General features: G+C 39.6%; 1 protein-coding gene across 1 annotated transcript; it reads right to left on the bottom strand.

Annotated features, from left to right (window-relative positions):
- Bnc1 (basonuclin zinc finger protein 1) lies at positions 1 to 26572 on the bottom strand. Its single transcript, XM_077800155.1, has 7 exons — positions 25902 to 26572; positions 25277 to 25476; positions 25061 to 25137; positions 10329 to 10467; positions 9017 to 9252; positions 5081 to 6924; positions 1 to 685 (listed from the first exon to the last, which is right to left on the bottom strand). The coding sequence occupies exons 1-7, from the start codon at positions 26570 to 26572 to the stop codon at positions 1 to 3; spliced, it is 3852 nt and encodes a 1283-aa protein (XP_077656281.1).
- Between the last annotated feature and the right edge of the window lie 953 nt (positions 26573 to 27525).

The following is a 27525-nucleotide window of genomic DNA, read 5'->3' as shown; positions in this document are numbered from 1 at the left end:
TTACTGGAGGTGACTTGGAGACAAGGCTAGACTCTTGTGCAGGTTGGGATTCTGGCTGTGTCTGTTTCTACTTCGAACAGATGAAAACATCGTGTTGCAGCCTGGCACTTTGCATTTGTGGAGCTGGCGGAGGTGCACAGTTTTGTAGTGGGCCCTAAAGGTTCCTTTGTTACTGTAGGTCTTTTGGCAGAGGTGACAGGTTATGGGCAACCCAGATGGCAAGCTGGCAAGACTCTGGTCAGCCTTCTCCATTAGGACACAGATGGGATATTCATCTTCCCCAGGGACAAGGCCTGGTCCTTCACAGTTCCCATCACTGTCCTCCATAAGCACAGTGCCTTCCTCACTCACCCCATCAGAGTCCCAGGAGGAATGGCTGCTGCTCTCTGACTTCATGCTTGAGGTAGTGCTCAAATCCAGGATGGTGCCCTCACTAGGGGGGCCAGAGTTGTAGCTCTCCAGGCTGGCACTGTGGACTTGGGTTATTGGGTAAATCAGACTGCCCATTCGACTTGTTCCCTTGAAGATGACAGATGTTTGGGATGCTTGCTGTGTGAAAGTCACATCCTGATAGGACTCCTTAGCCACATCTTTTATAAGGTAAGCTGCACGAAAATGGTCTTCACTGCTCTCCAGTGCTTCTTGGTTCAACACTTTTGGGTGGAGATTTAGATTTGAACTGTGTCTATAAGAGTGAAAAGATAGTTAGCAATCAGTTGGAATGTTTCAGAAAGAAACAATGTTCTTAGTAGAGAGACTTACTAGACATCAGGAAAAACTTGTGGAGCGAGAAAAGTGATGGTAAGGTTTTAGGTCCCTGTGTTTACTGCATACCGGCCCAACTGTTATTCACTACTTGTCAGAAGTTAGCATTCACCAGGAAAACCAACAGTCTGGAAACTTTGGTTTTTATCATCAGATTAACATAATACCTCATCTAAAGAGAATGGCTAGACTACTTCAATTAGGCCAGTTTAAGTAGAACACTAGAAACAGGAGATCCTAGAAGAATATCAGTCACAAACTATAAAGACCTAAGCAGAGGATTTTATTTCAATGAAACCAGGAAATTTCTTGAACTGCACTAATACAGTCATTGAGTACCTGAAAAATGGCTAGCATCATTTATTGAAATTACAATATTTTAGAATTGAATTAAATGTTATTAAGACTTAGCTAAGGGGCTGGGGATGTGGCTCAAGCGGTAGCGCGCTCGCCTGGCATGCGTGCGGCCCGGGTTGGATCCTCAGCACCACATACAAACAAAGATGTTGTGTCCACCGAAAACTAAAAAAAAAAATATTAAAAAATTCTCTCTCTCTCTCTCTCTCTCTTAAAAAAAAAGACTTAGCTAACTTGTTTCCTTTTATATTTTAATGTGGCTATTGGACAATATTAAAAATTTCCTATCTGGCTCATTTAATCTTTCTGTGGAATAGTGCAAGTTTAGAGCATCTGTACACACTTCTCAAGAAGCTCTACAGGTGTGGGTTAAAATCTGGCAATAAATTGTGTGTATGCATGTAGATTAGTTCATATTTGCAGCATTTCACAATATACCAGACGGAAGTTTTGCAAATGCAGCAGTGTGAGCATACCACCAATCTTCTACCCAATGATTACTCCTAAAGGGCAGATAATGAACATCCATTATAACACATGCCTTTTACTCATATGTTATCATCTGGATGTAACTTGTAAATCAATGTTGTTCTTGCTTGGGGATCCTGTTAACTTCTGACAAGCAAAACTAACCTTTATGAAGGGTTACAATCTTATAGGGAACAGAAGAATAATCCCAAAGAAAATGCCTTTCCCAATACAGATCAGATTGTATGCCAGGGTCAAATTGGGAAAAATATTCTTACTAAAGTGACTAAGAATGGAATTTTCTTTTTCAAATCTCCTAAGATATGTGTGTATATTGGAGACTTAATAATATTTTATAAAACATATAACATTTACTATGTAATTTTTATTCATAATTTTGGGGGGACATAATCAAAATTATGCTCCTAGTTTACCCACTTTGCAAGCAGCACTTCTTAACTGTAATTCTGCCCTGTGATTATGTCAGCATTCTGAGTTGAAGGGCTGGTATGCGTTGGTAAAACCAGACACTAGATTAACATATAGGTTCCGGTACACACAAGTGGTTACAAAAGAAAAAAAACAGACAAATATATTGACTGGAACCTTGTACAGAAAGGTCTCTACTGCAACAAAGAAAACCTCTGAGTCTTTGCCCATCTAACTCTTGAGTATCCATGAATATTAAGAGCTAACTTATGAGCTCCTCTTCATCCTTCTTTAGCCACAGAAGGTTAATTACATTTCCAAAGGTTCCATGTCCCCTTATGACCAATAACTACCACAAATGCAAAACCTTTCTAACCCTCTGGACCATGTGTCAGGCTTCTGTTTCCAAGACCTTGCAAACCCTGTTCTTTTATCTTCCCTTCAACTTCTAGCTTCCCCTTCAACTCTTTTTCCTGACTTCTATTTTAGTTGAGACCAGTGGTTCTCAAAGTACGGTCTGAACAATCCTAGTGGTCCCTGACTCTCTTTTAAGAGTTTGCAAGGGTGGTCTGAGCAATGCCTGTGGTTCCCCAAGTCAAGTGTTCATAATTAACATACTATATACCCTTTTTACTCTTATTCCGGGTGTACAGTGGAGTTTTCCAGAGGTTACTGATATGTGATATTACAACAGACTAAATGCAGAAGCAGATTCTTACATCCAGTTGTCTTCTAACCAAACCAGATAATAAAGAGATTTGCAAAAATCTCTTGCAACAAAGCCACTCATCTCCCTAATTTTGTGTTTTTGAAAATGTAGTTATTTTTTCCTAAAAATGTTATTACAATAATATATACTTATTGTTATTTCAAAGTGATACAACAATTTTTTTTTGTTTTGGAAAACATACTTATTTTTTCTTAAAAATGTTATTATAACATGTTTATTGTTTTTTCAAAGTGATATAATGGATATTTTTTGTTTCAATTTCTAATATGGTAAAATATTGACAGCTATAAACCAAACAGAGAAAAACTCTTGAGGGTTCTTTGCTAAGTGTTTATAAAGCACTGTGCAATCAAAACATTTGAGAGTTCCTGGTTTAGAGGCATTCCTTCTTCCAGGAAGCTTCCTTAACTTCCCAAGGAATCTGGTGAGGCACCTTCCCCTGTGCCCACAGCAGCCCACATTTCTTCCACTGTAGCAGTTTTCATCATATTCAGCTGTAAATGATTTTTACTGTTTTGTCTCCTCTACTACTCTGAAGGCCTTGTGGGTAGGGATGTGTCCCTACTAGCTAATACAGAAGATTCTTAATAAATATTTGTTGGCTAAATAAGCATTCAAGGTACTGACCCCCTCCCTCCCTGATGGGTCCTGATAATTGCTGCTGGCAGTTAACAGTGGCTCGAAGATGGAAAGTTAGTTGTCCTTAGAGCAACATTTCTCATCTTTGACTCAGAAATGGTGGTAGGCTTAGGCCCGTCTACAAAGTCCCATTTAAAATGGTATCATTTTAAGCATAGATTCTAGGTACAATGCACTCCAAGTTCTACGGGAGTTAGTAGTTTTAAATTTAGAATACAAGATATTTTCTTATTGTGGTGGGGGGCTCATATCTACAAATAGGCCAGAACACAAAAAAATTAAATACATAAAAAAGTAAATATCAAATAAAAAAGTATCCAGAATCAATGTGCATTCTAATCTAGTGGATACTGAAGGCTAGAACAGTCCTGTAACTATCAAAGATAATCTGACTGATATGATTACCTCTTCTTAACAACAGCTTATTCATGGACAAACATTTCTCCTTTGAAAGGAGAAGGACTAGTTCACTAATTAGGGTACCTTGGTGGTTTGGTTTAACATCCTTGCAACAGAAACAGGAATTTTAATATCTCCTGTGCTCTATCTTATTTGTTAAAGACAATGAGTATGTTCTTATGAACCCTATCAAGGAATGTGTGTGGGAGTCTGTACATTTTCACCCTCTTAACAAACGTGGCATTACAATTTGGACTAGGTTAGTGGTTGTGTTAAACTGCTTCAAATTGAGCTTGTTTGAGCCAACATTTATGATACTACAAGTCATCTGATAGCTGATCCTTTCCCTAAGTCTGTTAGGGTTGTTTTTTGGCATGCTTGCTCTTCCTTTTGTAGGGTGACCTGGAGTATGGTTAGGGACCCAAGTTCATGAAGAAAAGCATAAGCAAGATGGTAACACCAGCTTTGTGCCTCCAGAGTGATGAGACATGCTCCCCGGTTAGGCATAAACAGTTTGACTCTGTGTATCATGAACACCCAGCATCTTTCAAACATACAACACAGCCCCCAATCACCTTTATTCTTTGATATCCTAGTATTTAAAAAACTTTAATCAAGCAGTTATTCTTTCTTTTAAATGTATCTGTTTAACTAGAAATCAGAGAAAATTTTCACTTGATGGACTTCATACTATGAAATTGAAATTAGACAAGTTTTGGGAAACTATAGTGATAACTTAAAAAGCTCCCTTCCCTGTCCTGAGTCAAATGGCTACTTGTCTTTTAACCAAGCTTCTGATTTGAGAACTACGAAAGTATTCCTTATCTCACACCTTTGGGCCTGATGTGTTTCTGAATTCAGAATTTCTCACACTTCAGAAAGGTAGGATGATTTATACACTGAAATATTATGTTAATGCCCCTATAATAAATTCATTAACATTTCTGTACTAAATATACATAGAAGTCTGCACTAAGATAGATTAGAAAAAGATTATTAATAGCTTCATGTCATTTCAGGTCAGGTTTTATAGCCAAGAGAGTTGAGATTTTTGGAATTGAAAGTTTGTGAATGTGGAAATATGGAGATTCATAGAACAATGATTCTCACACTATGATCCCCAGAACAGCAACACCAGTATTGCCTGGAAACTTGCTAGAAATGCAAAATTGCAGGTTTCATCCCAGAAATTCAAGGGGTAGGACCCAGAAGTCTGTGTTTTAACAAATTCTATGGATGTTAAAGTTTAAAAATCACCACCTTAGAAAAAATAATTGCCAAAAGATGCCTTACCTGTCTCTGCTCCTGCGGGATGGAAAAGTGGCACTACAGCCCTCCACTGTGCATGTGTGTGTTTCTTTGGCATGCATATTTTTGTGGTGCATTTTCACACTACAAGCATTTTTAAAGGTCTTTTTGCAGATGTCACACTGGAAGCGATTTTCTTCCTTCTGTCTTGCTAATGCATGCTGATCCATGTGTTCCAATTCTTTAGAATCTTCCAGACAAGGAAAAGTCATCCCCCTGTTTGACAAAGCACTGAAGAGTCCTCCAGCAAGTAGGCGCTGCTGTAGTTCCATGTAGTCAGGAAAAGGAACTTGGGACTCCATTTCAGGTGTGAAGTGATTTTCACGGCCACCATCCTCCACTTCCCTTGGCACCATGGTCAACACTAGCTTCTGCTCAGTCTCCCTCTCTGAATTATGTGTGGCCTGTTCAGGGGTTTGGCTGACAGTTCCACAGGACTCTATCACTGAGTTAAGATGGAAGGGCCTCTCTAAGCTTCCTGAGTGTGTGTGCTGCTCCTCAGGTGTTCTGTCTGGCTGAGGACTACAGTCCTCTGGCTCATCTTCACTGACCACCTGCAGGGGCATGTCTTCATCTGAACTGAGATTGTGCCTTTTCTCATTAGCTATTTCCACAGCTTCCTTCTCTATTTTGATTGGCATACTGGACTTCCGGGATTTCTTCTTAGGAAGAATATCAAATGGCATTTCATTGGAAACCAGTTGTTCTGGGATTGAAGAGGACAGTAGAGGGAGAGAAGGCAACATCCCAGGTGTATTTGCCAGTTCAGCAGGAGTAGCTGGACTACGGTAGAAAGGAAGGACTGGTTGGACTGTTTTTAGGTTGGGGAAAAGCACACCATTTTGTCCAATGCTGGAGAAGGATGGTTGGCCTTTGGAATCCTCCCCTGGGCTACTGTAGCTGGGTAGAGGCCCACAGTCTGGAGACATCACTGTGAAACCTGGGCGTTTGTAGTTCTCAGAGCTTGTCAGGCTAAGGCTGTTCCTGAGATCTTTGTCCCGGTTATTTCTGTTCATTGGCATGTGAAGTCGAGGGTTGGGGTTGGCACTGTGGCGGTTCCGGCTCCTGAGGGAGCTAAACACCATGTTACACCCTTCGATGGTGCACTTATGCTTGATCTTCAGGTGGACGGCGTTGTAGTGGATTTTCAGAGTGCCTTTGTCATAGAAGGTCTTCTCACATGCAGTGCAGAACACCCGGCCCTTCTTTGTGCTAAGGTTGGTCCTCTCATGCTTCACTTTGGCCTCAGGGGATAACTGTGTCCTTTCAAGTTTAGTGACTATGCTGTATGAGCTGGAGTCACTTGAACGGGCACTGTCTTCTTTTTGAATAACAGAATCTGGACAGTTTAAACATTGCTCTTTTTCAACCTGAAATGGTGTGGAACTAGAGGTTAAGAAGCTGCTGTCAGAGAAGGGCCCATGGATTTCCTGTTTGGGTTCCTGGCTTTGGTCCTGACCCTGTTCCAACATATATTGTTCAGGCAATGACCCTATCAGTGCAGGAGGCAGAGGGTTGAAGAACTGAAAAGGCAGCATGAAAGTCATGTTGCTTATGAGGTTCTCAAAAGGGTGTATGCTAGTGGGGTTTCCTTTGTCCATGGGAGTGGGGAGGCTAGAACTCCTGTGACTGCAGCTCTCAATGAAAGCCCTGATATCTACATTTGCTGTGGAAGGAGGTATGATGATGGACTGTTCTTCTTTCTCTTGAATTGCCATGAGCTCAACTATGGACTTGGTCTCTCCAAAACGAAGGAACTGCTGCAAGGTAGCCACTTCTTCCTCGCTAGTCATGATGCTCCAGTGATCCAATACCTTCCCTGACGCATCCTACATGGAAATCAGAATTTAAAAGTGTGATCAATTTACTACTCTTTACGCATTCCTTTAAAAAAGTAGTCATTTGATTAAGGTCTTCACTAGACACAGAGAGTCTTTGTGCATTATCAGAAAAAGATGACCCCTCTGGATGAAAGTATACAGGGCTTGTGGACTTCAGCCCCTGCCCACCTCACCCTACTCTCCTAGGACAGAAACTTTGAATAAAACATAAACTGCACAAATGTAAGCAATGATCTTATGACAGGTTCAGAAAAGAGAAATAAAATTATATTACTCAAGCCCAAGTAAGGGAAATTCAGTTGTTATTTTTCACCTCATTTCAAACCAACTGATGTCTTACATGAGGCATAATCATTTTCCCCACTAAAATTAAAATATACATCATTTGAACAATAGTAACTTCTTTATCTAAAGAGTATAGATGAAGCAATCAGACTAGACATAGCTGAAGTATTCATTTGTTGCAAGTTTAATAATCTTCCCAAGCAACTACAGAAAACAAATGAACCTGTATTGATCTATTGCTCATGCTCACAAAGCAGAGCTGTAATTACACTGGAGTGTTGGAGATCTTTCAAACTCTAGCAAGGCCTAACTTTTCCCAAAACTATAATAAATATTTTATAACAGAACATGTATTTGATGGCCTACTGAGATTTTTCACAGTGTATGTAAGAGTTTTGAAGACGATAAGGAACGTAACATTATAAATTTTTCATGTACTAGAGGTTCAAGGTAATTGATTCCATATTTTTAATCCTAACACTAGAAAGCAAGATTATTAGGATCATTAAATATTGATCTATGTCATAATGTAATATCATAATGCTACTGTACATAAGTGGCTGTTTCTAGACTGCAAGGGGTCCAGCACTAGAGGTGAGCAAATATATTTCCAGGGTAACTTTATGGGTTTTAGAGTTAAGCAGAAGTGGGTTCAAACTACGGACTTAACATATACTAGTGCAATGAATTTCAGCCAGACCTTTAAAAAAATACTCTGAGATTCTGATTTTTCAGTTAGAAAATGGTGATAATATACTTACTTCATAAAATTACTGGAAGAGTGTTGGGTATTTAGTTTTTGTTTTTAATGATATTGTCCAAGACTGAAGTTTATTTTAGCATTGGAAATATATTCACTTCCCATTTCACTGCAATTTTTACTGAATTTTCTAGTATAGTAGCAAGAAAAAAGTTCTGCAACTGTTTCATATCTTTTCAAAAGATTAATATAATTCATCTCAGGAAATATGTTCTTTTCTTGAGAACCTTGATTGCCTCTCTCAATATAAAACACGAAGGCTTACATCTATGGCATGGTCTGGGAAGAAAGGTTAAATTGTTCTGAAAATAAAGAACAGAAAAAGGTATGAAGGGAATGGAACATTGAAGATGAGAAAATGTGAGGAAGACAAAAGAACTGCAGGGGAGGAGAGGTAGGGGGAGGAGATGAGGGAGGAGGGAGAGTTGAGGGAGGGGGAGGAGATGAGGGAGAGGGAGAGGGAGCGGGAGCATGATCACACATGTGTGAGAATGCCAGAGTGAGCAAGCAAATGCACAAGTAATAGAGAACATATGAACAAGTGCAAGAACACAGAAATATTACAAGAAGTAGAGCCTAGGAAGGAAAATCAGCATTGGGATGCCAGAAAACTTTAAAGAACAAGATGAAGCTGCATAAATTGTAAGCTGCTTTCTGTGTGGTTCTGGAACGTAAGTTTCCTTTCTGACCCCAAATTCTCAGTAAAATCTGATATAGTAGCATCTTGTGTCAGTAAGTAGTTTGAGAATAATAAAAGAACTGAAGGTACCACCCAATTGGGACAAATAGTTTACTATGTAAGAGGTAGCTTAGTGAAACCCACATTAAAAAAAATGTCATGGTCCCACAGCCTGAAGTTCCACAGATATCTTGGGAAGAGCAGAGGATTTCCCCCATAAAAAATATTATGTAGGGGCATAAGTCATTAAAAATATTAATGGGAAGGATGACCACCAATGACTATTACTAGTAGGCAACTAGGTCATATCAGTTACCGGGGTACTAATTTCAGAACAGTGACCACGGTCACTGTACCTGCAGCACATATCCACGGATGTAATCCTGAAGGGTCCAGTCCAAGGCATGCAAGATCTGGAGAACCTCATCTTGCTTCAACACACTGAAGAGCCGGTCCAGTAGGATTTTCAGGCGAACGGGGATGGCCTGCGTCCCATAGAGCATGAGGCTGCTGATATCAAACACCACATTGGATTGGACAATTTCCACCTGGCTTGTTGGATATATTGGGGGAATCCTCAGCTTACTTAGAGCTGAAAATAAAATTGAAGAAATATAATTTTGAAAAATTCTACATTTAGGAGAAGAACTATACAGAAAATAGGCTGGGGCTAATTCTCAGTTACTTGTCTCAGTAGAAAGAACATGAATATGCAAATGATTAGTAGCCTTAATACCTATCAGGCTTTAAGTTATTCACAGGAACTTGTAAACTAAAATTGACTGGCTTTAAGGCTTTTCTTCCTTTCTTGAAGTATCCCTATGAGTGAAATTATCACAAACAGGGAAGGGACAGGGAAAAACAAAGGTGGCAAGTTCTGGACTTAGGAATCTGGAAGATCTTGGTTTAAGCCCTAACCTAATGTTTTCTACTTGTGGGGCTTGACAAATTAATTCATCTAAATCCAAGATGTTCAGTGCAACAGCCACCAGTCACATCTGACTATTTATATTTAGATTAAAATAAATTTAAATATAAGAAATTCCATTCTTTGGTCACACTACTCCATAGTTACAAGAGACTAGTATTGACGGATGTCCAATTATAAATTTCAGGTAAACCATGAATAAGGGATATTTTTATATTAAAATTTTATTAAGGCAAACTGAAGCTAAAAAAATAGAGGTTACTTATTAGTCTATACCATTCCTATCAGTGCCAAATAAATAGCACTGAAGTTCCAGTTTCTGCATTTAGAATGGGGTTAATAATGCCACGTGTGGTGGTGCATGCCTGTGACTTGGGAGGCAGAGGCACAGGCTGAAGGATCACAAGTTTAAGTAGCCTCAGAAACTTAGTAAAGCCCTAAGCAACTTAGTGAGACCCTGTCTCGAAATTTAAAACAAAAGAGTGGGGGTGTTGGGAATGTGGTTTAGTGGTAAAGTGTCTCTGGGTTCAATCCCTAGTACAAAAAAAAAAAAAAAAAAAAGACTACTCTAGAATGGGGTTAATGAGATACCATATAAAGTTGTAAAAATTCAAAGAGATAACATGTAAAATCTTTCAGCCTGTTACCTAGAACATACTACTTAGTAGTTAGCTGCTATTCTAATATCTGTAAGCTATTATGAGGACTATAAGCCAAGAGAAGGGGGAAAATAAAGTTACCATGAGCCACCCATCCATGTCTGCATTGCTCACACTGACGATGGTTTATTTTTCCAGGTTTGAAACTTTGGCAACTACAGTTCAGAGTACAGCTGATAGCCTGCAAAAGAGAACATATGTGTGCACAGCCATGTAAATGCTGTATTGAACATAACACTGCATTTATAAAACAAAACACATGCCTCCATTTAGCATCATTTATTGAGCAACAGTGCCCACTGTGGCAAGCCCAAAGGTGTATGTAGTACCTCAGAAAGGCAATCAACTGGCCCAGCACTCAGGAGACTATAAACTTCATAGATTTTTCTACATATGAAAATGGACAAAAAATATCAGGATTTATAAGAAAAGATATAGCTTAGAAGGAAATATGCCACTTTGTTATTAAGAGCATAGAAAAGGTCAACAACCACACTTTTATCAGTCTCTAAGCTGACCACAGCAGTAACTCTGCAAGGTGTACAGAGGCCATCTTGGGATAAGTAAAATGGTGAACACTCTGAACCAAAAGTATTATAGGTATGGAATTTGTTACCCCCACCTCAGGATGAGGTAGAGGCTGAAAAGAGAAATAGATCTGAGAACATATAAGGGTTGACTACATGAGGATGATTTCCTGACCCCATTTACTGGAATATGTGTCTGTTAGAGACAGAGGTTGGAAGATAGAATCCCTGCATTGATGCCCCAGTTACATGTTATTGTGCCAGTTTGGTGTGGATGTGTAGAATATATAAAAATAAAACTGAATCAGAAAACAGAGATGTGTATGTTCAACAAAGTTCTAGTGTTAAGAGCGAAGCTTCATATATATTTTTAAGATGAATTCTTGAAAGGAGATAGAGGCCTGAAGAATATAATCTATTATTAAAAAAAGAAAAAGCCTTAAAGGAAATCTGTCAGTGAGGTTCCTGGGAAGAGCCTTTGGGTAGAATCTACATGATTAAAGAGAGCCTTGAAACTGGGGAGACTGTGTATGTTTGGAAGAAGGAAGAAAATGCCTTACAATTATAGGTTGAGATCCCTAATCTGTCAATTGAGGAACTATGTGGCATTGCACGGAATACAGGGAAGGGAGAATATGGCCAAAGATTTGGGAAACTCATTCCAAAGAGTATATCACCAGTGTTCCTTTAAAAATCAGTTGCTGGTGGGATTTTAAGATGGTATAGACACTTTGGAAAAGTTTATATAAAAGTCTTTTGGAAACAGTCTGACAGCTCCTCAAAAAGGTGAGTTTATAGACCCAGAGGGGTTGGGGTTGTGGCTCAGCAGTAGAGTGCTTGCCTTGCATGTGCAAGGCCCTGGGTTCGATCCTCAGCACAATATAAAAATAAAGAAAACAAAGGTATAAGAGAAATAAACTTGAAAAAATGATAGACTCAGAAATTCCACTCCTCAGTATATAGCCAAGAGAAGTGAAACATGTCTATACAAAAACCTGCACATGTATTTTCATAGCAGTATTATTCACAATAGCAACATTATTCAGCATTATTTCACAAAAGTGAAAAGAAACCCAATATACATCAACCAGTGAATGAATAAACAAATGGTATATTCATATAATGGAATATTATTTCCAATAAAATGGAATAAAGTACTGATATATGATACAACATGGGTAAAAACATTATGCTAAGAAGCCAGGTACAAAAAGTCACAGATGTTTATGATTTGTATGTATATGATGTATGTGTATGAAATATATTATTTCATTTACATAAAAAAGTGGCTATGAGGAGCTGTGGAGGGAAGGGAAGTGACTGTTAATGGGTGGTGGTGGGAGAGTGTTGTTTTTATTCTGTTTACAAAAGCAACTTCATTGAGATATTTGCTTATCATTCAATCCATGCATTTAAAGCATACAGTTCAGTGATTCTTAGAGTCATACAACAATTATCACAATATAATTTTAAAACATTTCATCATCTCCAAAAGGAACATTGTGCACAAGTTTATAATGGATATGTTTCATTTCTCTTGGGTAAAGTCTAGAAGTAGAACTGCTGGATCATATACAGGTATACCTCATTTTATTGCATGTTCATTTACTGTGCTTCATGGATAAGGAATTTTTACAATTAGAAAGTCTGCAGTGGCCTGGTGAGGTGGTGTACATCTGTAATCCCAGCAACTCAGGAGGCTGAGGCAGGAGGATTGCAAGTTCAAAGCCAGCCACAGCAACTTGGCAAGGCTCTAAGCAACTTAGTGAGACCCTGTCTCAAAATAAAAAATGAAAAGTGCTGGAGATGTAGCTCAGTGGTAAGGCCCTTCTGGGTTCAATTTATGGTACCAAAAAAAAAAAAAAAAAAAGAAGAAGAAGAAGAAGAAGAAGAAGAATGTTAGTTTGTGTCAATCCTATGTTGGACAAGACAAGTCTATTAGTAGCATTTTCCCAACAGCTAAGATGATTATTAGTATTTTTTAGCAATAAAATGTTTTAATTAATTGTTTTTTTAAAACATAATGCTACCACACACTTAATAGTATGGCATAAACATAACTTTTGTACATTCTGGGAAACCAAAAACATTTGTATGGTTTGCTTTATTGTGATATTTACTTTATTCCAGTAGTCTAGACTGAAGTTCATATTTCTGGTATGCCTGCAGTAGCACAACATTTACCCTTCTAAAGAACTGCCTGTTTTTCCAAGCACCTGTACCATTTTAATTCCCACCAGCAATGTGTGAGGGCTGTGATTTCTCAGAACATCCTCACCAATACTTGCCATTATCTTTTTTTTTTTTTTTTTAATTAGAGCCATTCAGGTGGGCGTGAGTGGTATCGAATTATGGTTTTTATTTCCATTTCCCTGATAGCTAATGGTTCATCATCTTTCCTATGTTCATTGGCCATTTGTATATCTTCTTTGGAGACATACCTGTTCAGATCTTTAGCCCATTTTTAGATTGGGTTGTCTTTTTTGCATTGAGTTGAAAGAATTCTTTATATTTTCTAGATACCAATTCATTACCAAATATATGATTTGTTAGTATTTTCTTCCATCCTTAGACTATCTTTTCACTTTCTTGATGGTGTCCTTTAAAGCACAAAAATTTACAATTTGACCAGGGTTTCTCCCCCCCCCCCTCGCATGGTGTCTGTGGATTAGAGCCCAGGGCCTTGTGTATGCAAGGCAATCACTCTACCAATGGAGCTGTATCCCCAACTCCCAGGGTTTCTTTTTGAGGTAATGAAAATGTTCTAAAATTAGATAGAAATCATGGTTGCACAACTCTATGAGTACACTAAAAGTGACTCAATAGTACACTTTATAAGGCTTTATAAGGGTCAATATTATGGTATGTGAAGAATGTGGAGAGAACGCATAAGAAATGGGAGAAAATCTTTGCCACCCACACGTCAGATAGAGCATTAATCTCCAGATATATAAAGAACTGAAAAACTTAATGCCCCAAACTCAAATAACCCAATTATCAAATGGGCAAAGGAACAGAACTGGCACATCTATGAATAGTCAACAAATATGTGAAAAAATGTTCAATATCTCTAGCAATTAGAGAAACACATATTAAAACAACACTGAGATTTCATCTCACTCCAGTCAGAATGGCAATTATCAAGAATACAAGTAACAATAAATGTTGGTGAGGATATGGGGAAAAAGGTACACTCACACATTGCTGGAGAGACTGCAAATTGGTGCAACCACCATGGAAAGCAGTATAGAGATTCCTCAGAAAACTTGGAATGGAATCACCATTTAACTCAGTTATCTCATTCTTTGGTATATACCCAAAGAATTAAAATAAGCCGTACTACAGTAACATAGCCACATCAATGTTTATAGCAGCTCAATTCACAACAGCTAAGCTATGGAACCAGCTTAGGTGCCCTTCAAAAGATGAATAGATAAAGAAAATGTGGCATATATACACAATGGAATATTACTCAGCCATAAAGAGAAATGAAATTATGGCATTTGCTGGTAAACAGATGGAACTGGAGGCTATCATGCCAAGTGAATACAAACCAATCCCCCAAAAAACAAAGACAAATGTTCTCTTTGATATGCAGATGTTGCGGGGGTGGGGGATGGGGGGTGTAAGTACTTTGGATTAGACAAAGAGGAATGAAGGGAAGGGAGGGGGAATAGGAATAGAAAAGCTGACAGAATGAATCAGACATTTTAAATGGTCATGTAATCACATATGCACATAGGAAAATAAAATTAATAAAATAAAATAAATAAAATAAAATAAAATAAAATTAATAAAATAAAAATTTATCTTAAAAAAAAAACTAATGACCCTGTTTAAATACAGGTTAAAATTTCCATGATTTGACTGTCTTTTATTATTTCTTTAGGATTATGATGGGCCTAAATAGAGCTGCAACCAAGGATTTTCAGGTGAAGTTATTAGGGCTGTTCTTAACTGAGGTGTGCCACAGACAGTAACAGCAATGCCTTATCTATTCAAGAGGCTATTAAAAAACAGCAAACATGAGAAAAGGTTTTGCTTTTTATAAAGTCACATAACACAAAAAATGAAATCACAACTCTGAATTACTCTAATAACACATGCATTCTCCAGAGGGAATAACATCATCCCCAAAGGAGTGAAAATTGGTTCTTGTGAGGTGAAAAAAATTACTATTCTTTTCATGCAATAAGCACAGATACATATATATACATAAAAAGATATATAGTACATAGTATGGTACTAAAATTTCATTGGGGAGACACAATTAGGAAAAGAATTCTAAAATCTCTTTAGGTGTGGGAGGTAATGAAAAGACTGAGAAATACTGTTCTAATGCTAGAAATTATTTCATTCTTTGGCTACAGAGTTTCTATTTGTACATGCATGTAAAATGTATAAAATACATCTATATAACTATACTTCACACATTATATAGTTATTGTGAAGGCAAGTTGAAATGTAAAAGTGAGTGATGGTTTAATTTACATTACATATCATCAAAACAAAAAAGCTTTAAAGGCACTGTTAGGTTTGTTTGTGGCACACGTTATATGTTGTCCAGCATCTCAAACTTAGCCACACCCTATAAACATCAGTTTATGGATGAGTCAGTTATTTGTATATTGTCAATAACACTCAGTACGGAACTCTGAAATATTTCACAATCTAGATTTTATAACTATGACTGTCAAAGGAAATTTTAAAAGATGCCATTCACTCTTTAAAAACAAGATGTTGGAACTGTAAAAGTAAATGCATATTTCATTTATTTGGAAAATAAGATCTGTTTTATCCAGAGAAAGAGATATTCTTGAGCATACGCTTCCTCCAATTTATGAAGACTGATCAAAAGGCATGGGCACATGAAAAATCCCAGAAAAATGCTGGGTGACCCTATCTCAGACTCAAAAGTGCTAAACCATAGTGAGAACAATTCTAAGTACACCTAATAGTCTTAGACTGAATCTCATTTCTTGTCTTATCACCTGATTCAGGATTTCTCAACTTTGGCACTACTGACCTTTTTGGCCAAATAATACTTTGTGGCTGTTATGTGCATTTCAGTGTCTGGTGGCATCTACCCACCAGATGCCAGTTACACAAAAAATGTCTTCAGACATTGCCAACTGGCCCTGGGACCTATATCACCCCCAGTTGAGACCAGTGACCTAATCTGACCATTCAGTTCCAACAGCTTTCAGTTTGAGGAACAACAATTTTATGTACAGTTCCAACATATGCATGCTGCTTTATGAGAAACATTCATTAACAAGAAACTTTCATGTGTTCTACATGAACCCATCTGAATAAGGCTTAATAAAGCTCATTAAACAACTATGGAAATAAATCTCAGAGGAATTATTTATGAACTAAAAAACCTAATTACAAAGTCTAAGAAAACTTCCAATATTGAGGCCCTTGGATTTTTCCACCCATCTCAGAATTCCACAATGTTGTAAAATTATAGCACCATTATTTAAAGATAAATTAAAACTTCTAAAAGGAAATCAAACCAAAAAATTCTAATTACAGGACGAAAAGTACTCATGTAAATCAAAATGGAAAACTCTTTTAAAATTTACATCCTTTTCTTTGGAATCCTAATACTTATTCCATTCTTCAGAAACATAAAGCAGATGTTTATAACATTCTGAACTCATCAAGACATGATTATTGCTTCTTATGCACTCGTCTTAATCAGACTATTTCCAGAATTGTTATTAGTCACTTTGATGTGCTACAAATCAGCATTCAAAATTCTGGTTTACTTTTTTGTAACTATCATTTTCTCATTCATTCATCCAAAAACCACTGACACACCTAGAATGTGATGATTCTGTTTATTTGCTGTCTTGGAATAAAAAGTTATGACCTAGTTTTTGGGGATGTTGGGGGACTTACTTCATCTTCCAGACACCAATGCTCTACCTTCAGATTGGGGAGACTATTCTGTGGCCCTCTTGCCAGAGATGCTGAACTGAATTCCTGGCAGTGGCTGGCCCAGGCTTATAGTGGGCTGGATGCATACATATCTAGCGCTGGACAGTATAGGACTCTGATGGATTTTTATTGAGCTCAAGAATAAAAGCTGTTTTCTTTAAATATGTTTTCATGCAGATATTTTTATATCACCAAATATAAATTCTGGAGGATATTCTTAAGGGACTAGAAGGAAGGGGGAGAAGGGAAAACAGAAGATTTTGGGGATTCCCAGATTTATAACATTGGCCCTGGGAGGCCATCTGTGATATGGCAGAGGCACAAAGCCGAATTGTATCCAGTCAGGTATTATTGTAGGATTAAGTTAGTCTGCACTATGCAGTACACTAGACACATGTGGCTATTTAAAATAAATGAAGTCAAATAACATCTAAGAATTGAGTTCCTTGGTCACACTAGCCACAGTTCAAGAGCTCAGTAGTTATATGTGACTACTATATTGGACAGTAGAGATACAGAACATTTCCTCCATCACAGAAAGTTCTATTGCATAGTGCTGAATTCAATTGTGAGACTAGCCATCCTTTGACATGTAATGTGCATATTTAATATGTGATTTCACATAATCCTCACTGCCTTGCTGTGAGAAGGGAATTACTCTCAGGAAGCTTAAATTTATGGAAGGGTGTAACATTTAAAGCCAAACAGTTGGTAAGCTTTACTGAAAATTTATTACAGTCAAGACACTATACTAAGCAGTACACATGTACTTTTTCTTTCTTTCTTTCTTTTTATCACATCCACATAGGGAGGTATTACTAGCCCAATTTTATAGTTCAGAAAGTTGGGAAACTTATAGGCAGTAAGGGTGGTCTCAAATCTGGATACAAGGGGTGAACTATATATTGAAATATCAATATTTGGTGCTACCTGTGGTTTCATTTAATATTTGTAATGCTCAGAGTTAGGCATTGACATATACTTCTGCACATAACAACATTAAATTTCCATGTAGCAAAGAGATTTCAACAATTGAATAAGTATTTACTGAACATTTATGAGCCAGGCATTATTCTAAATTCTAGAGGTTAAAGTGTTGAAACAGACTCCTGTCCTCAAGGAGCTTATTATATTCCACAGGAGACAGAAAATGAACAAGTAGTCTATGGCCATACCACCCTTAGGGTCAGGCATGGTTAGTTCTTGGATAGGAGAAAATGAATAAGTAAACAAACAAGATGCTTTCAGAATAAGGTAAGTATTATCCAAGAATTAATATGCAGAATGCTAATGATTTCACTAGGTGGCATGGAGAAAAAGGGACAGGAGTAAGTATCTTCTAGATGGGGTTATCATTAAGGGCCTCTGAGGAGGTGGCATACAAACTGAGTTCTAAGGGATGGCAAAGAGCTGGCCATGTGAAGATATGGAAAGGGAGGGAGTGCTTTAGGCAGAAGGTACAGCAAGTACAAAGGCCCTGAGGCATGAAAGAGAATGGGGTGTTCAGGGAATAGAAAATAGGCCAGTATAGCTAGAGTGACTCTAATGTAGTGAATGGTAGAAAATGAGGGGCAGAGAGGCAACAGAGACAATTCAACATAGGACCTTTTGGGGCAGGCCAAGGAGTGTGAGTTTTGTTCTAACAGTGAGTCTTTTTAAGCAGATGCAAAGTGAATATGATCTGCCTGTTAAAAAAAATACCTTTGGTTGCAAAGCCAGAGCATGTGAATTTCTTCCCATTTACCTCACTAAACTCCTTTCATGGAGAGATAGTAAAACCCAGGATTGGCCTCAAACTATTCTTATTTCTGTTTAAGCCACATAGCCTTCTTCCATGCTGTGGCACCTTTGTCTTCAAAACAGGTTGGGTACCCATCCCGGTCAATCTCAGAGGCTGTTAGCCATATTAATGTGAACACAAAGATGGAGAGTTGAAAAGACCAACTAGGACTGCTAGACTGTTATTGACACCTATCCATAAGTAAGTTCTTAGGTCCTCTGAGCTCTGATGATCTGACTCTGCATAGACATAGCAATCAAAAATATATGAGATAAAAACCTCCTTAGAGTTGTTCCACAATGAGTCATTCCTGAAGAAGACAACACAACAATTAAAACTCTAAACTAATACCTAGTAACTAGCACTGGACCGAATACTTGGTAAATCATCTGCTGGTATCATACGAGAGAATAAATGAATGACTGAATGAACAAATCAATGGAGAACTGAGCCATGCTTAGAATTATGGATGCCCTCCTAATATTCTTTTTCCTGATCTGTCTTGGTAAAAGAACCTTAATTTCTAAGTCCCAACTGGTGGCCAGGTGACTAAGTACTGGCTAATGGCATATAGGAGAAGTTACTGGTTGGAGCATCATGGAAAGCTCTTGATAAATCAGAGCTGACTGAGCTTAGATTCCTATTTTCCTTTTCCTCCTTCCTGGAACAAGAAAATGATGGTTGAAGCCCAGAGGGCATTTTGTGACTATCAGGCATCCTTAAGGTCATACCCTAAGGATAGACTGAAAAGAAAGGATGGTGACCATTTAGGTGCACTAGCAGCCACATGTAGTTACTAGTTTATACACTGATCCTCCTATTGACTGTGGAGAGGGCCACATTAATATCCACATGGAAACTAACTCACTAGTAGAGATTATTAAGGGTCAAGTTTAGAATCTGTGGTCCTTTCTTAATTTTGAAATTCTAAGGTTGTGCCAGATTCTCAGTGGTAAGAATCATTAAGTCCCCAATTTGAAATCAAAGAATCCAATCTGCCAAACCACAAATCACTTTTTACAAGTCATTATTAAGTTTTAGAATAAAATGCTTCAGGTTTTTCCAAATTGTATTTTCAAAATGTTGAATATAGACAATTGCTATTAATATGTTTGAGTCCTAGAAAATTGCAGTGCATACCAAAAACTGCCAACAGGACACCATAATCCAAACAATGCATCTTTTAAAGAAGTGGGGACCACCCTTAGCTGTAACGAGAAGGTTTGGTTTCTCTTCGTTTGCAATGAAAATGACATTCTCAAACCCTCTATGCTGCATCATTCAAAGGTGGAATCTACTGCTCTACAGAGCTGCTCTGCCTCATACCCATTCTATATTTCTTTCATGTTTTTCTTATTAGAACCAGTTTTTTCTTTCCTTCCTTTCCTCCTCTCACTTTTCACTAATTTCTTTCATTTTTTTTTTTAAGTTCATCTCTGTTTTTCTCACATACGTGAACCCACAGAGGTACAACCAGGATTCAATTGCAAATAGTACCACTATTTGCCAGATGGGCAATAAAGACAACTGGAAAGAAAGAAGAAATCTTGTGAAATTCCTTTATGTAAGAGAGCTTATCTTTGGCTGTTAGCATTGGAACTGAAGTCCACCTGGAGAAATACACATGGGCCAGATGTTCATCTCATCAACCTATTATGCCATCATCTTCCAACAATAGCTTAACAAAATGATGACAATTTACTCTAAAAGTTTTGTTGGAAAAGCTACTACCATGTACTAGGATCTATGAGGAGCTTTGTGACTGTACAAACACGAGTAACTTTCAGTGTTATTGCAGTAAAGGAGCACATGGCTTCACTGGGAATAAAAGTCACACAACTAAGTTGGCCAAGAACAGCAGAGCAAAGAATATGATTTGTCAAAAATTATCACAAGCCATTCACCGTGTTAAAATCTAACTTAAAATACACTCAAACACAAAACGTATTGGCCACCTTCACAGAATGCTAGTTATTCTGAAAACTGGTAAACAAAGGGAAATAACCAAGTATGAACCCTTTTCTATACAACCTACATTTCAGAGTAACAGAATCAATGTTGAGACAAAGATTGTTTTTGAATGTGAATCAAATAAATTAAGAACCCGAATACCACTGTTCCACAACTCCTAATGAAAAAGAAAACAACCAGGCCATTTTCATTTGGATGGAAGGCTACATATCACCACACATCTGATGTTCCTACTAATCTGAATCAAATCAAGCCTCAATTCCAATGTATGGGGGCAGGCAGAGGAATATTTAAATGATAATACAAGGAAGAAACCATTAAAATCCAGACTGGGGAGCACATATATAGGATAAATAGAAAAGCTACAAGAAAAAAAGTAAACATGTACATTGAAAGACAATGAATAGACCTGACTTGGATCCCAATTTGAACAATGGTAATAGAGTTTATTAGAAAGTTTCAAAACTGAATGGAAATTTGTTGACCCTGATATTGAGAAATAATATTTTGATGCTGGGGATTGAACCCAGGATCTTGCTCATGCTAAGCTGTCCTGACACTAAGCCATACCCCCATACTGTGTGTGAGTGTGTGCGCATGCACATGCTCTCCTGTATATTGTTTTTGTTAAAAAAGGTGCCTTTATATTTTAGAGCTACATATTAAAATATTTGTGAATGAAATTATGACACTAGGATTTGCTTCAAAGTAATCCAGTGCTGGTAGTGGTAAAGGGATAAGGGAATATAGATAAAATGAGACTGGCTAAGAGTTCACAACTTTTGAGCTCCCAAACATATCAGAAAGCTTCACTAAACTACCCCAATTTTCATTTTAGAAATTTTCTGTAATAAAATATGAAAAAGTAAATAGGTCAAAATTTCCATCTCTCCAAAATTTTTGTTTGAGTGAGATGGCAAACAGATGAAGAGAGCAGTGTTATGCAGAGACCAGAGGAGACTGCCTCTAGGGGGAAGCAGGCATGCTTTCAGTGCATGTAGGAAATACCATGGGCCTGTACACAAAGAAAGTCTCACCATGCCCATGTATGTCAGGCCCAGGAGCACAGAGCACAGGTTTCTGTTAAGGGCAGTGAGAGTAATCTTGAAAGGCAACCTAAGGTGGGGGTTGGGAATAGGCTTACCAGATGCGCACTCAGAAGTTTCTCTGTTGGGTTCAGGGAACATTAGGGTTCTGAACAACGGGGAGGCACTGTTAATCATGATCATGATTGAAAGAAGGGATTTGAAGAACCCCAGAAACCAGCATTTGTAATGTAAAAATGACACCAAAGGAGAACTGACAAAATCTGGGTTCTCATTACAAATAAGGAATAGCAGAAGAGGCTAGTCAAAGATAACTGAGGGCATGGAGAAGGGCCTGGCTAAGACAGGTGGGAGGTAAAGTTTTTTCAGGTGACAGATGCTGGGCCAAGTCTACTTGTGTACAAAATGCATGTGTGACACACTTGCAATGTTCTCTTGCTGCTTAGTTCAAAGAAGGTAATGGGGAAAAAAACTTGTTCTTTGAAGTCTATAAATCAAAGTATAAATATTGTGCCAAAACAATTTAACATCTGTGCATTTTTTCTTAAAATTATTAGTTTTTAAAACTGAAAATATAAAAAAGTTTAAAATATGCAAATATTACCTTAGAAACCAAACCAAATCTTTCTTTTAAATTTTTTTTCCAATTATACAGAAGTAAAAGTGATATGGATATATAAAAATTCCCCTTTGTAACCTAAATTTGGGAGACCTCAGAGGTATTCTTCAAAAACATTAGATAACAAAAATCAAAGAAGTTAAATGAATGTATAGAGAGTTTCTAAACATAATTGAATCAACCAAGGGGGAGAAAAATAAACAAGACACTTAACTTTAGGATGTTAGCTAAGGTGGCCAGTTACATAAGGAATATAACTTCACTATTGGTGTGATCCAAAATAAAGGTGAAACTGTAAACATTTTTAAGTAAAATCTTACAAACATTTCTTTCAGGTACTTAATGAAAATTAGATTTTCAATGCTAAATTTTTAAAAAGAAAAGTTCAAATTAGTTAATTATGCCATCCTAATCCCTGTTTTAAAATTTAGCATCTGTATCATCAAATGATAGAGTTGGCGGTATAAAATTTTACCTTCATTATGAAATAATGCAAGAAACAATCAGAGGGCTACGGAACAAGGACAATTCTTCTGGAAGCTGGTGTAGAGCTGGAAAATAATTTTCATGTTTGAGTATATGATATGATTACACAAACAATCTGCAAGAAAGGACAATCAAACTAATATAATTGTATGGAAAAGTTAAAAGCCTGAATGAGAGTTTATCTGAGGTAAACATTTCCTTCTACCCATGTCTGCTTGGATCTGGCCTTCATATTTCATTTCCCACCTCTCTCTTCCTTCACATTAACTGAGTGAAATTATCATCCCCTGAAAATAGAGTTCTATTGTTATTTGTTAGACTGATTTATAATAATGAGCCCACATGTGGACAGGAACAGTGATGCTTGTTTGCTTATAACTATGCAAAGTTTGAGAAGGCCATAAGTTGGACCCCAGAGAAGCAAGGCTGCTGTTTATACCCACCCTCTGACTAATGTAAGCCTGTGTCTACGTTGAGAAATGGTGCCACATTGGAATCCTGGAGTTTCCAGAATTAGGAAAAAGGACTTCAAAGAATGACAAAATAAGGAGAAATAAGGTTTTCAGGTAGAAATCAATTTAAAAGGGGCAGAGGGGGGGACAAAAAACCCCCAAAAGTTCCAGATGCTTCTTTTAACTAACATAGTTATCTTTAACACTTGTCATATAAATTGTCAAAAATGAACGAATGAATAAAATGAAAACTCTGCAGCAGTATACTCAGAATAATGTAATTTTATAAAATAGTATACTGACTCCCTAAATCTTGATCTTAGATACCAAAATGATGGGTGGCTCAGCACTGATATTTTGCTACAGCTAAGGTATTTCTAGTTCTTTCTAAAAAAGGCTGTTTCTGGCAAAAGTAACTCACTCTAAATGACATCTGTAGAGAAAATTCACCCTGGAGTGAAGCACACTCCTCCTGCAAATAATTTACCTTGTAGAACCTTCAGGGCAACTCTTTTAATGACCACCATCAAAATAACTTCTCAACTATATATACAAAAGCTGAAAGACACTTTGCTTCCCACCCCATATACTACAGCTTAATTTTACTAGCAAACTGAACTTTTAAAATGTTCTCCTGTTTATATTTATCCTTTGAAAATTATAAATGGAAATTATAAATGACAAGTGTAATGCTTATCTGTTCTATGGGGAAACCTATACATTCATGGAATGGATTGTCTTTCCAACCCAATGATCCTGAGGTATAGAATGTTGGCATGGGTCTGGTAAGCAGGCCTAACATGCATGGGAGAGATGTAATAAAAATATAATCTTCTATGTAAACCTTATGTTTCTAAGGCAACTACTCCCCATTGGTTAATATTTCTAGTAGAAATTATACCTACAGCAAATAGATAATTGTTTCACATACTGGTAGACATCAGCGGCCAAATAACAACCTCAAACTTGTAACCAATGTCTCTCTAAATGAAGGAGAAACACGTCACTAAGTCCTTAGCAGTCTAAAGAGACTGTATGAGTATAGACAATATTAAAAATTAAATTACGCAGAGGTCTGAACATAATTACGAGTTTCCAAAGTATGAGCAGCACCTATGTTAAGTGAAGATTTCAACACTTCTTCTCATCATTTAACTATAACAGGAACATGTTCAACTAACAGTTGAGTTGAAACCGTAAGAGTTTCAGAGTAAAATTAAAGTTTTCAAACTTATTAGACAAGAAATCAAATAATGACTCATGTCTAATTATTTTTAACTGTCGGAAGGTATGCCAAAAAGAATAGTTATTTATCAAAATTCCTCTTGGCAAAAGGGGCAGGTATCTTTTCATACATATTTAAAGGAAAAAAAAATCAGATCCAAATTTGTAATATTCAAAGTGATGTTCTTTTACATGCTGATTTTATTTTGACACATAATTTTAATGAGGTTTTAATAATGTCTGTCAATAAATCTGGGAAGGAATAACTGAGAATGGAGTATATTTATCACTGAACAAAAGTTTTAACACATAAACACATTTGCAAACTCAGTCTATGAAATCTTCTGAAGAGATCCCATAAAATCTAATCATATTAAGACAATAAAAGAATGAAAGGACACTAGGGGGAAAAAAAGATCTGCAAATGCTATTTTTCAATTAAGTTATATTGTCAAGCCAAAATCTTGTCGCTTTGATGAGAAGAACGAATTTAAAAAAAAAAAATTGTTGCTGCATCTGCTCGGTGGTCCCATTCAGTAACACATGTCCTCCCCTCACCCTGACAGGGATTCCCAGGACACAGCAGGCCTCTTTCAGGCCCCTTAAGTGTTAACAGGAGGGGCCTGGCTGCGACCAGACGTCTGGTCCGATTTAAACGCCCTGTCTTCGGAGGGCCCTGGTGAGCGCGGTCATAAAACCAGGGGACATCACTGCACCCCCGTGTGCCTGGTCGCCCCCGCAGAAACACACAGCTCCACTCACACCATCAAGGCTGCTAGCTGGCATTCCATTTAAACTGTCAATCCCAGGCCGATGGCAGCCCGCAGCCACAGAGATGCCTGAAATGAGAAGAACATGTTTCCACACCGCATCTGAGAAAGTTTGGCTCGGAGCGACGCATTGATTAATATCAGATCTCCTCCCTCGTTCCTCTCGACAATCGTGTCACATCTGGCTGACAACCTCTCAGGAGCTGACGCGAGCCAGGCCGGGGGCGCGCGACCCGCAGCGGCCTCGCCCGCGCCCGCCGCCGGCTGGCAGAGCGGAACCAGTCCCGCACTGGGCCCCGGCGCCTCAAGTCCCGGCACGGAGCAGCCCCGCACGCGGTCCGCGCTCCCGGGCAAGCACCTTCAGGCAGAGGCACTGCCGCCTCGGGGACCCGCGCTCGCTTCCGGCCGCTGGCAGGTGCGGGTCTCTCTTAGGAGTCCGACACCCCCTCGTCCGCTCTCACGTCGGGCACCGACGCCCCCACCCACCCCAGTGCTCTCCGGAGTTAGGACCGCCTCGCCTAACGTCCCGGGGACGAGGTCAGCAGTGGCCTCGATAAAGCCGCCCTGCAAGCTTTCTGACCAGACCCGTCTAGTTGTCCATTTGCAGTGTTTGGTCGTTTTGTTTTTTTTAAAAGACACAGGACCTGTCCGCCGGCGGACAGGGCCCTCACTGCCCCTGTCTTCGCAGTTCTCACCGAACCCACCCCAGGCTACACCCGCAAAGCTCTCCACAGAAACAAACTTCAGGTAGAAAACCGGCGGCTTGAAATAGCAGCTGTCTCATTAATTCTGAGGTAAAAAGGGTTCCAGCCAGGGTAGGGGGAGGCTCTCACAAGTCCGAACGGTGAGTGCAAATGTCCCCGGCTGAAACGCGGGCGCTGGCAGAGCTGGAGCGTGTGGGCAGTGGCGGCAGGCAGACCCAGCGCTTGCGACGCGCCGGCGGCTCCGGGACGTCGGGCGTCCACGCGCGCGAGCACTCCGTGGCCCCCCAGAGGGAGGCGACGCTCCCCCCCCCCCCGCAACGCCTGCGCCACTGCGCAGGTGGCCCTGCGTCGGTCCCGAACGGCGCTCGTCGCCCCATGCCCTGGAGGGCGCCGCGCTCACCTCGGCCATCCTGCGGCTGCAGCGTCGGGGCTCCCGGTGCGTGTTTCCGGCCCGGGCTGCCCCGCGTCCGCCCCAGCTCGGCGGGCGCCGCCGCATCCAGCTCCGCCGTCGGGGCCCGACGCGGCGAAGTGGGCGGCTCCCCGTGCCGCGTGTGCCCGCGCCGCCCTGCGCCGGGCCTCCGCGCCGCCCCGCCCCGCCCCTCCCCGCCCCTGGCTGCCGAGCCTCGGAGCTGCTGAGCCGCCGCCGGAGCCGCCTCCAGCTCCGGACGCCGCTCGAGCGCTAAGTCAGTGCAGCTGGAGCGCGACCGCGGCCCAGACCCGGAGATCGCCGGCCGCTGCGGGAGGGGTCCGCCCGCTGGGCTTGAAGGCACTTGTTGTGTCTGACGCAAACGTGTCCGCATTTGCCTCTTTGGGGAGGGCAGACGCTCTGAAGTTCTCTGGCTGTCCTCTCTGGGGCTGACTGCCTCCCCAACCTGCCTGGGGCGTCCTCGTCCTCGGGTCCCTCCCTCCTTGCACCAGAAACTCTTTGCAGCGAAGGTGTGCGGGCGCGTCACAGGACGCGAAAAAAGGGGGTCGCCAGGGGGCTCTATTAAAGAAACCAAACAAACACCCCCTTTCCTTCTGCAGCGACTTTGCTCTTTGAGCTTCAGTTTGTTTCAGTTGTAAAATGGCGTTAATTTCTCACCTGTCTTCTTGTATACTAAGGACAAAATGATATTAAGTGTAGTGGAAAACCAAACTGGAGTTGAGCTCTGATGGATGGATGGGGAGGGGCCTGCCCTGAGAACCTGCTTTCTGGGGCCTGAGGACAGAGATGACCCACAGCTGTTGAAGCAGGACTCCACTTTCCTTCTGCCCAGGGCAAGGCAGAAAAGAACCCGAGACAATCAGGCCTTCTTTCCTCTTTTAGAGGATGCCTGACACTGACTCTGGAAGACATGGGCAGATCTCTGAGATATCAGGAGGGAACTTAGCACAGGAGAATGAAAGTATACGGGCTGCATGGGGTCCAGAGGGCCCTGCTGCCTCTTCATAGGCTGGCCTCACGTATCTGACATTCTGGCCAGGTGAGTGTTCTATGTCTATATCATGGGGCCCTTCTTGAAGGATTGAAGTGACATGACCTCTTGCAATGAGCCTTGGCCTATGGGGAAGATTCAGTTTTTCATATGGCTAACTTCATGAATCCTTGCTTTATTAATTTCCAGTCTAAACTGCTTACCTCCCATTCCCCTACCTCACTCCCACCCAACACCCAGGATTTAAGACTTCCGTCTTTTTGCTCTTTTACTGTTGTTACACAATGCTTTCTTTAAAGAGTTCTGAAATGTCATCACCTTTCAGAGGCCTTCCC

The sequence above is a fragment of the Urocitellus parryii genome, chromosome 6 (genome assembly GCF_045843805.1).
Source record: "Urocitellus parryii isolate mUroPar1 chromosome 6, mUroPar1.hap1, whole genome shotgun sequence".
Classification (NCBI taxonomy): Eukaryota; Metazoa; Chordata; class Mammalia; order Rodentia; family Sciuridae; genus Urocitellus; species Urocitellus parryii.
Note: the sequence above shows the minus strand (reverse complement) of the source record. Positions and strands in the feature narration are given on the sequence as shown.

What these genes read in the sequence shown, in the direction of transcription:
- Bnc1 (XM_077800155.1), bottom strand. Translation starts at nt 26,572, where the DNA reads ATGCGGACACGTTTGCGTCAGACACAACAAGTGCCTTCAAGCCCAGCG. An exon ending in ACATGGATGGGTGGCTCATG is followed by an intron (nt 9,253 to 10,328) that starts GTAACTTTATTT and finishes TTTTATTTTCAG; the next exon opens with CTCTAAGTAAGCTGAGGATT. An exon ending in TCCCGCAGGAGCAGAGACAG is followed by an intron (nt 686 to 5,080) that starts GTAAGGCATCTT and finishes TCACTCTTATAG; the next exon opens with ACACAGTTCAAATCTAAATC.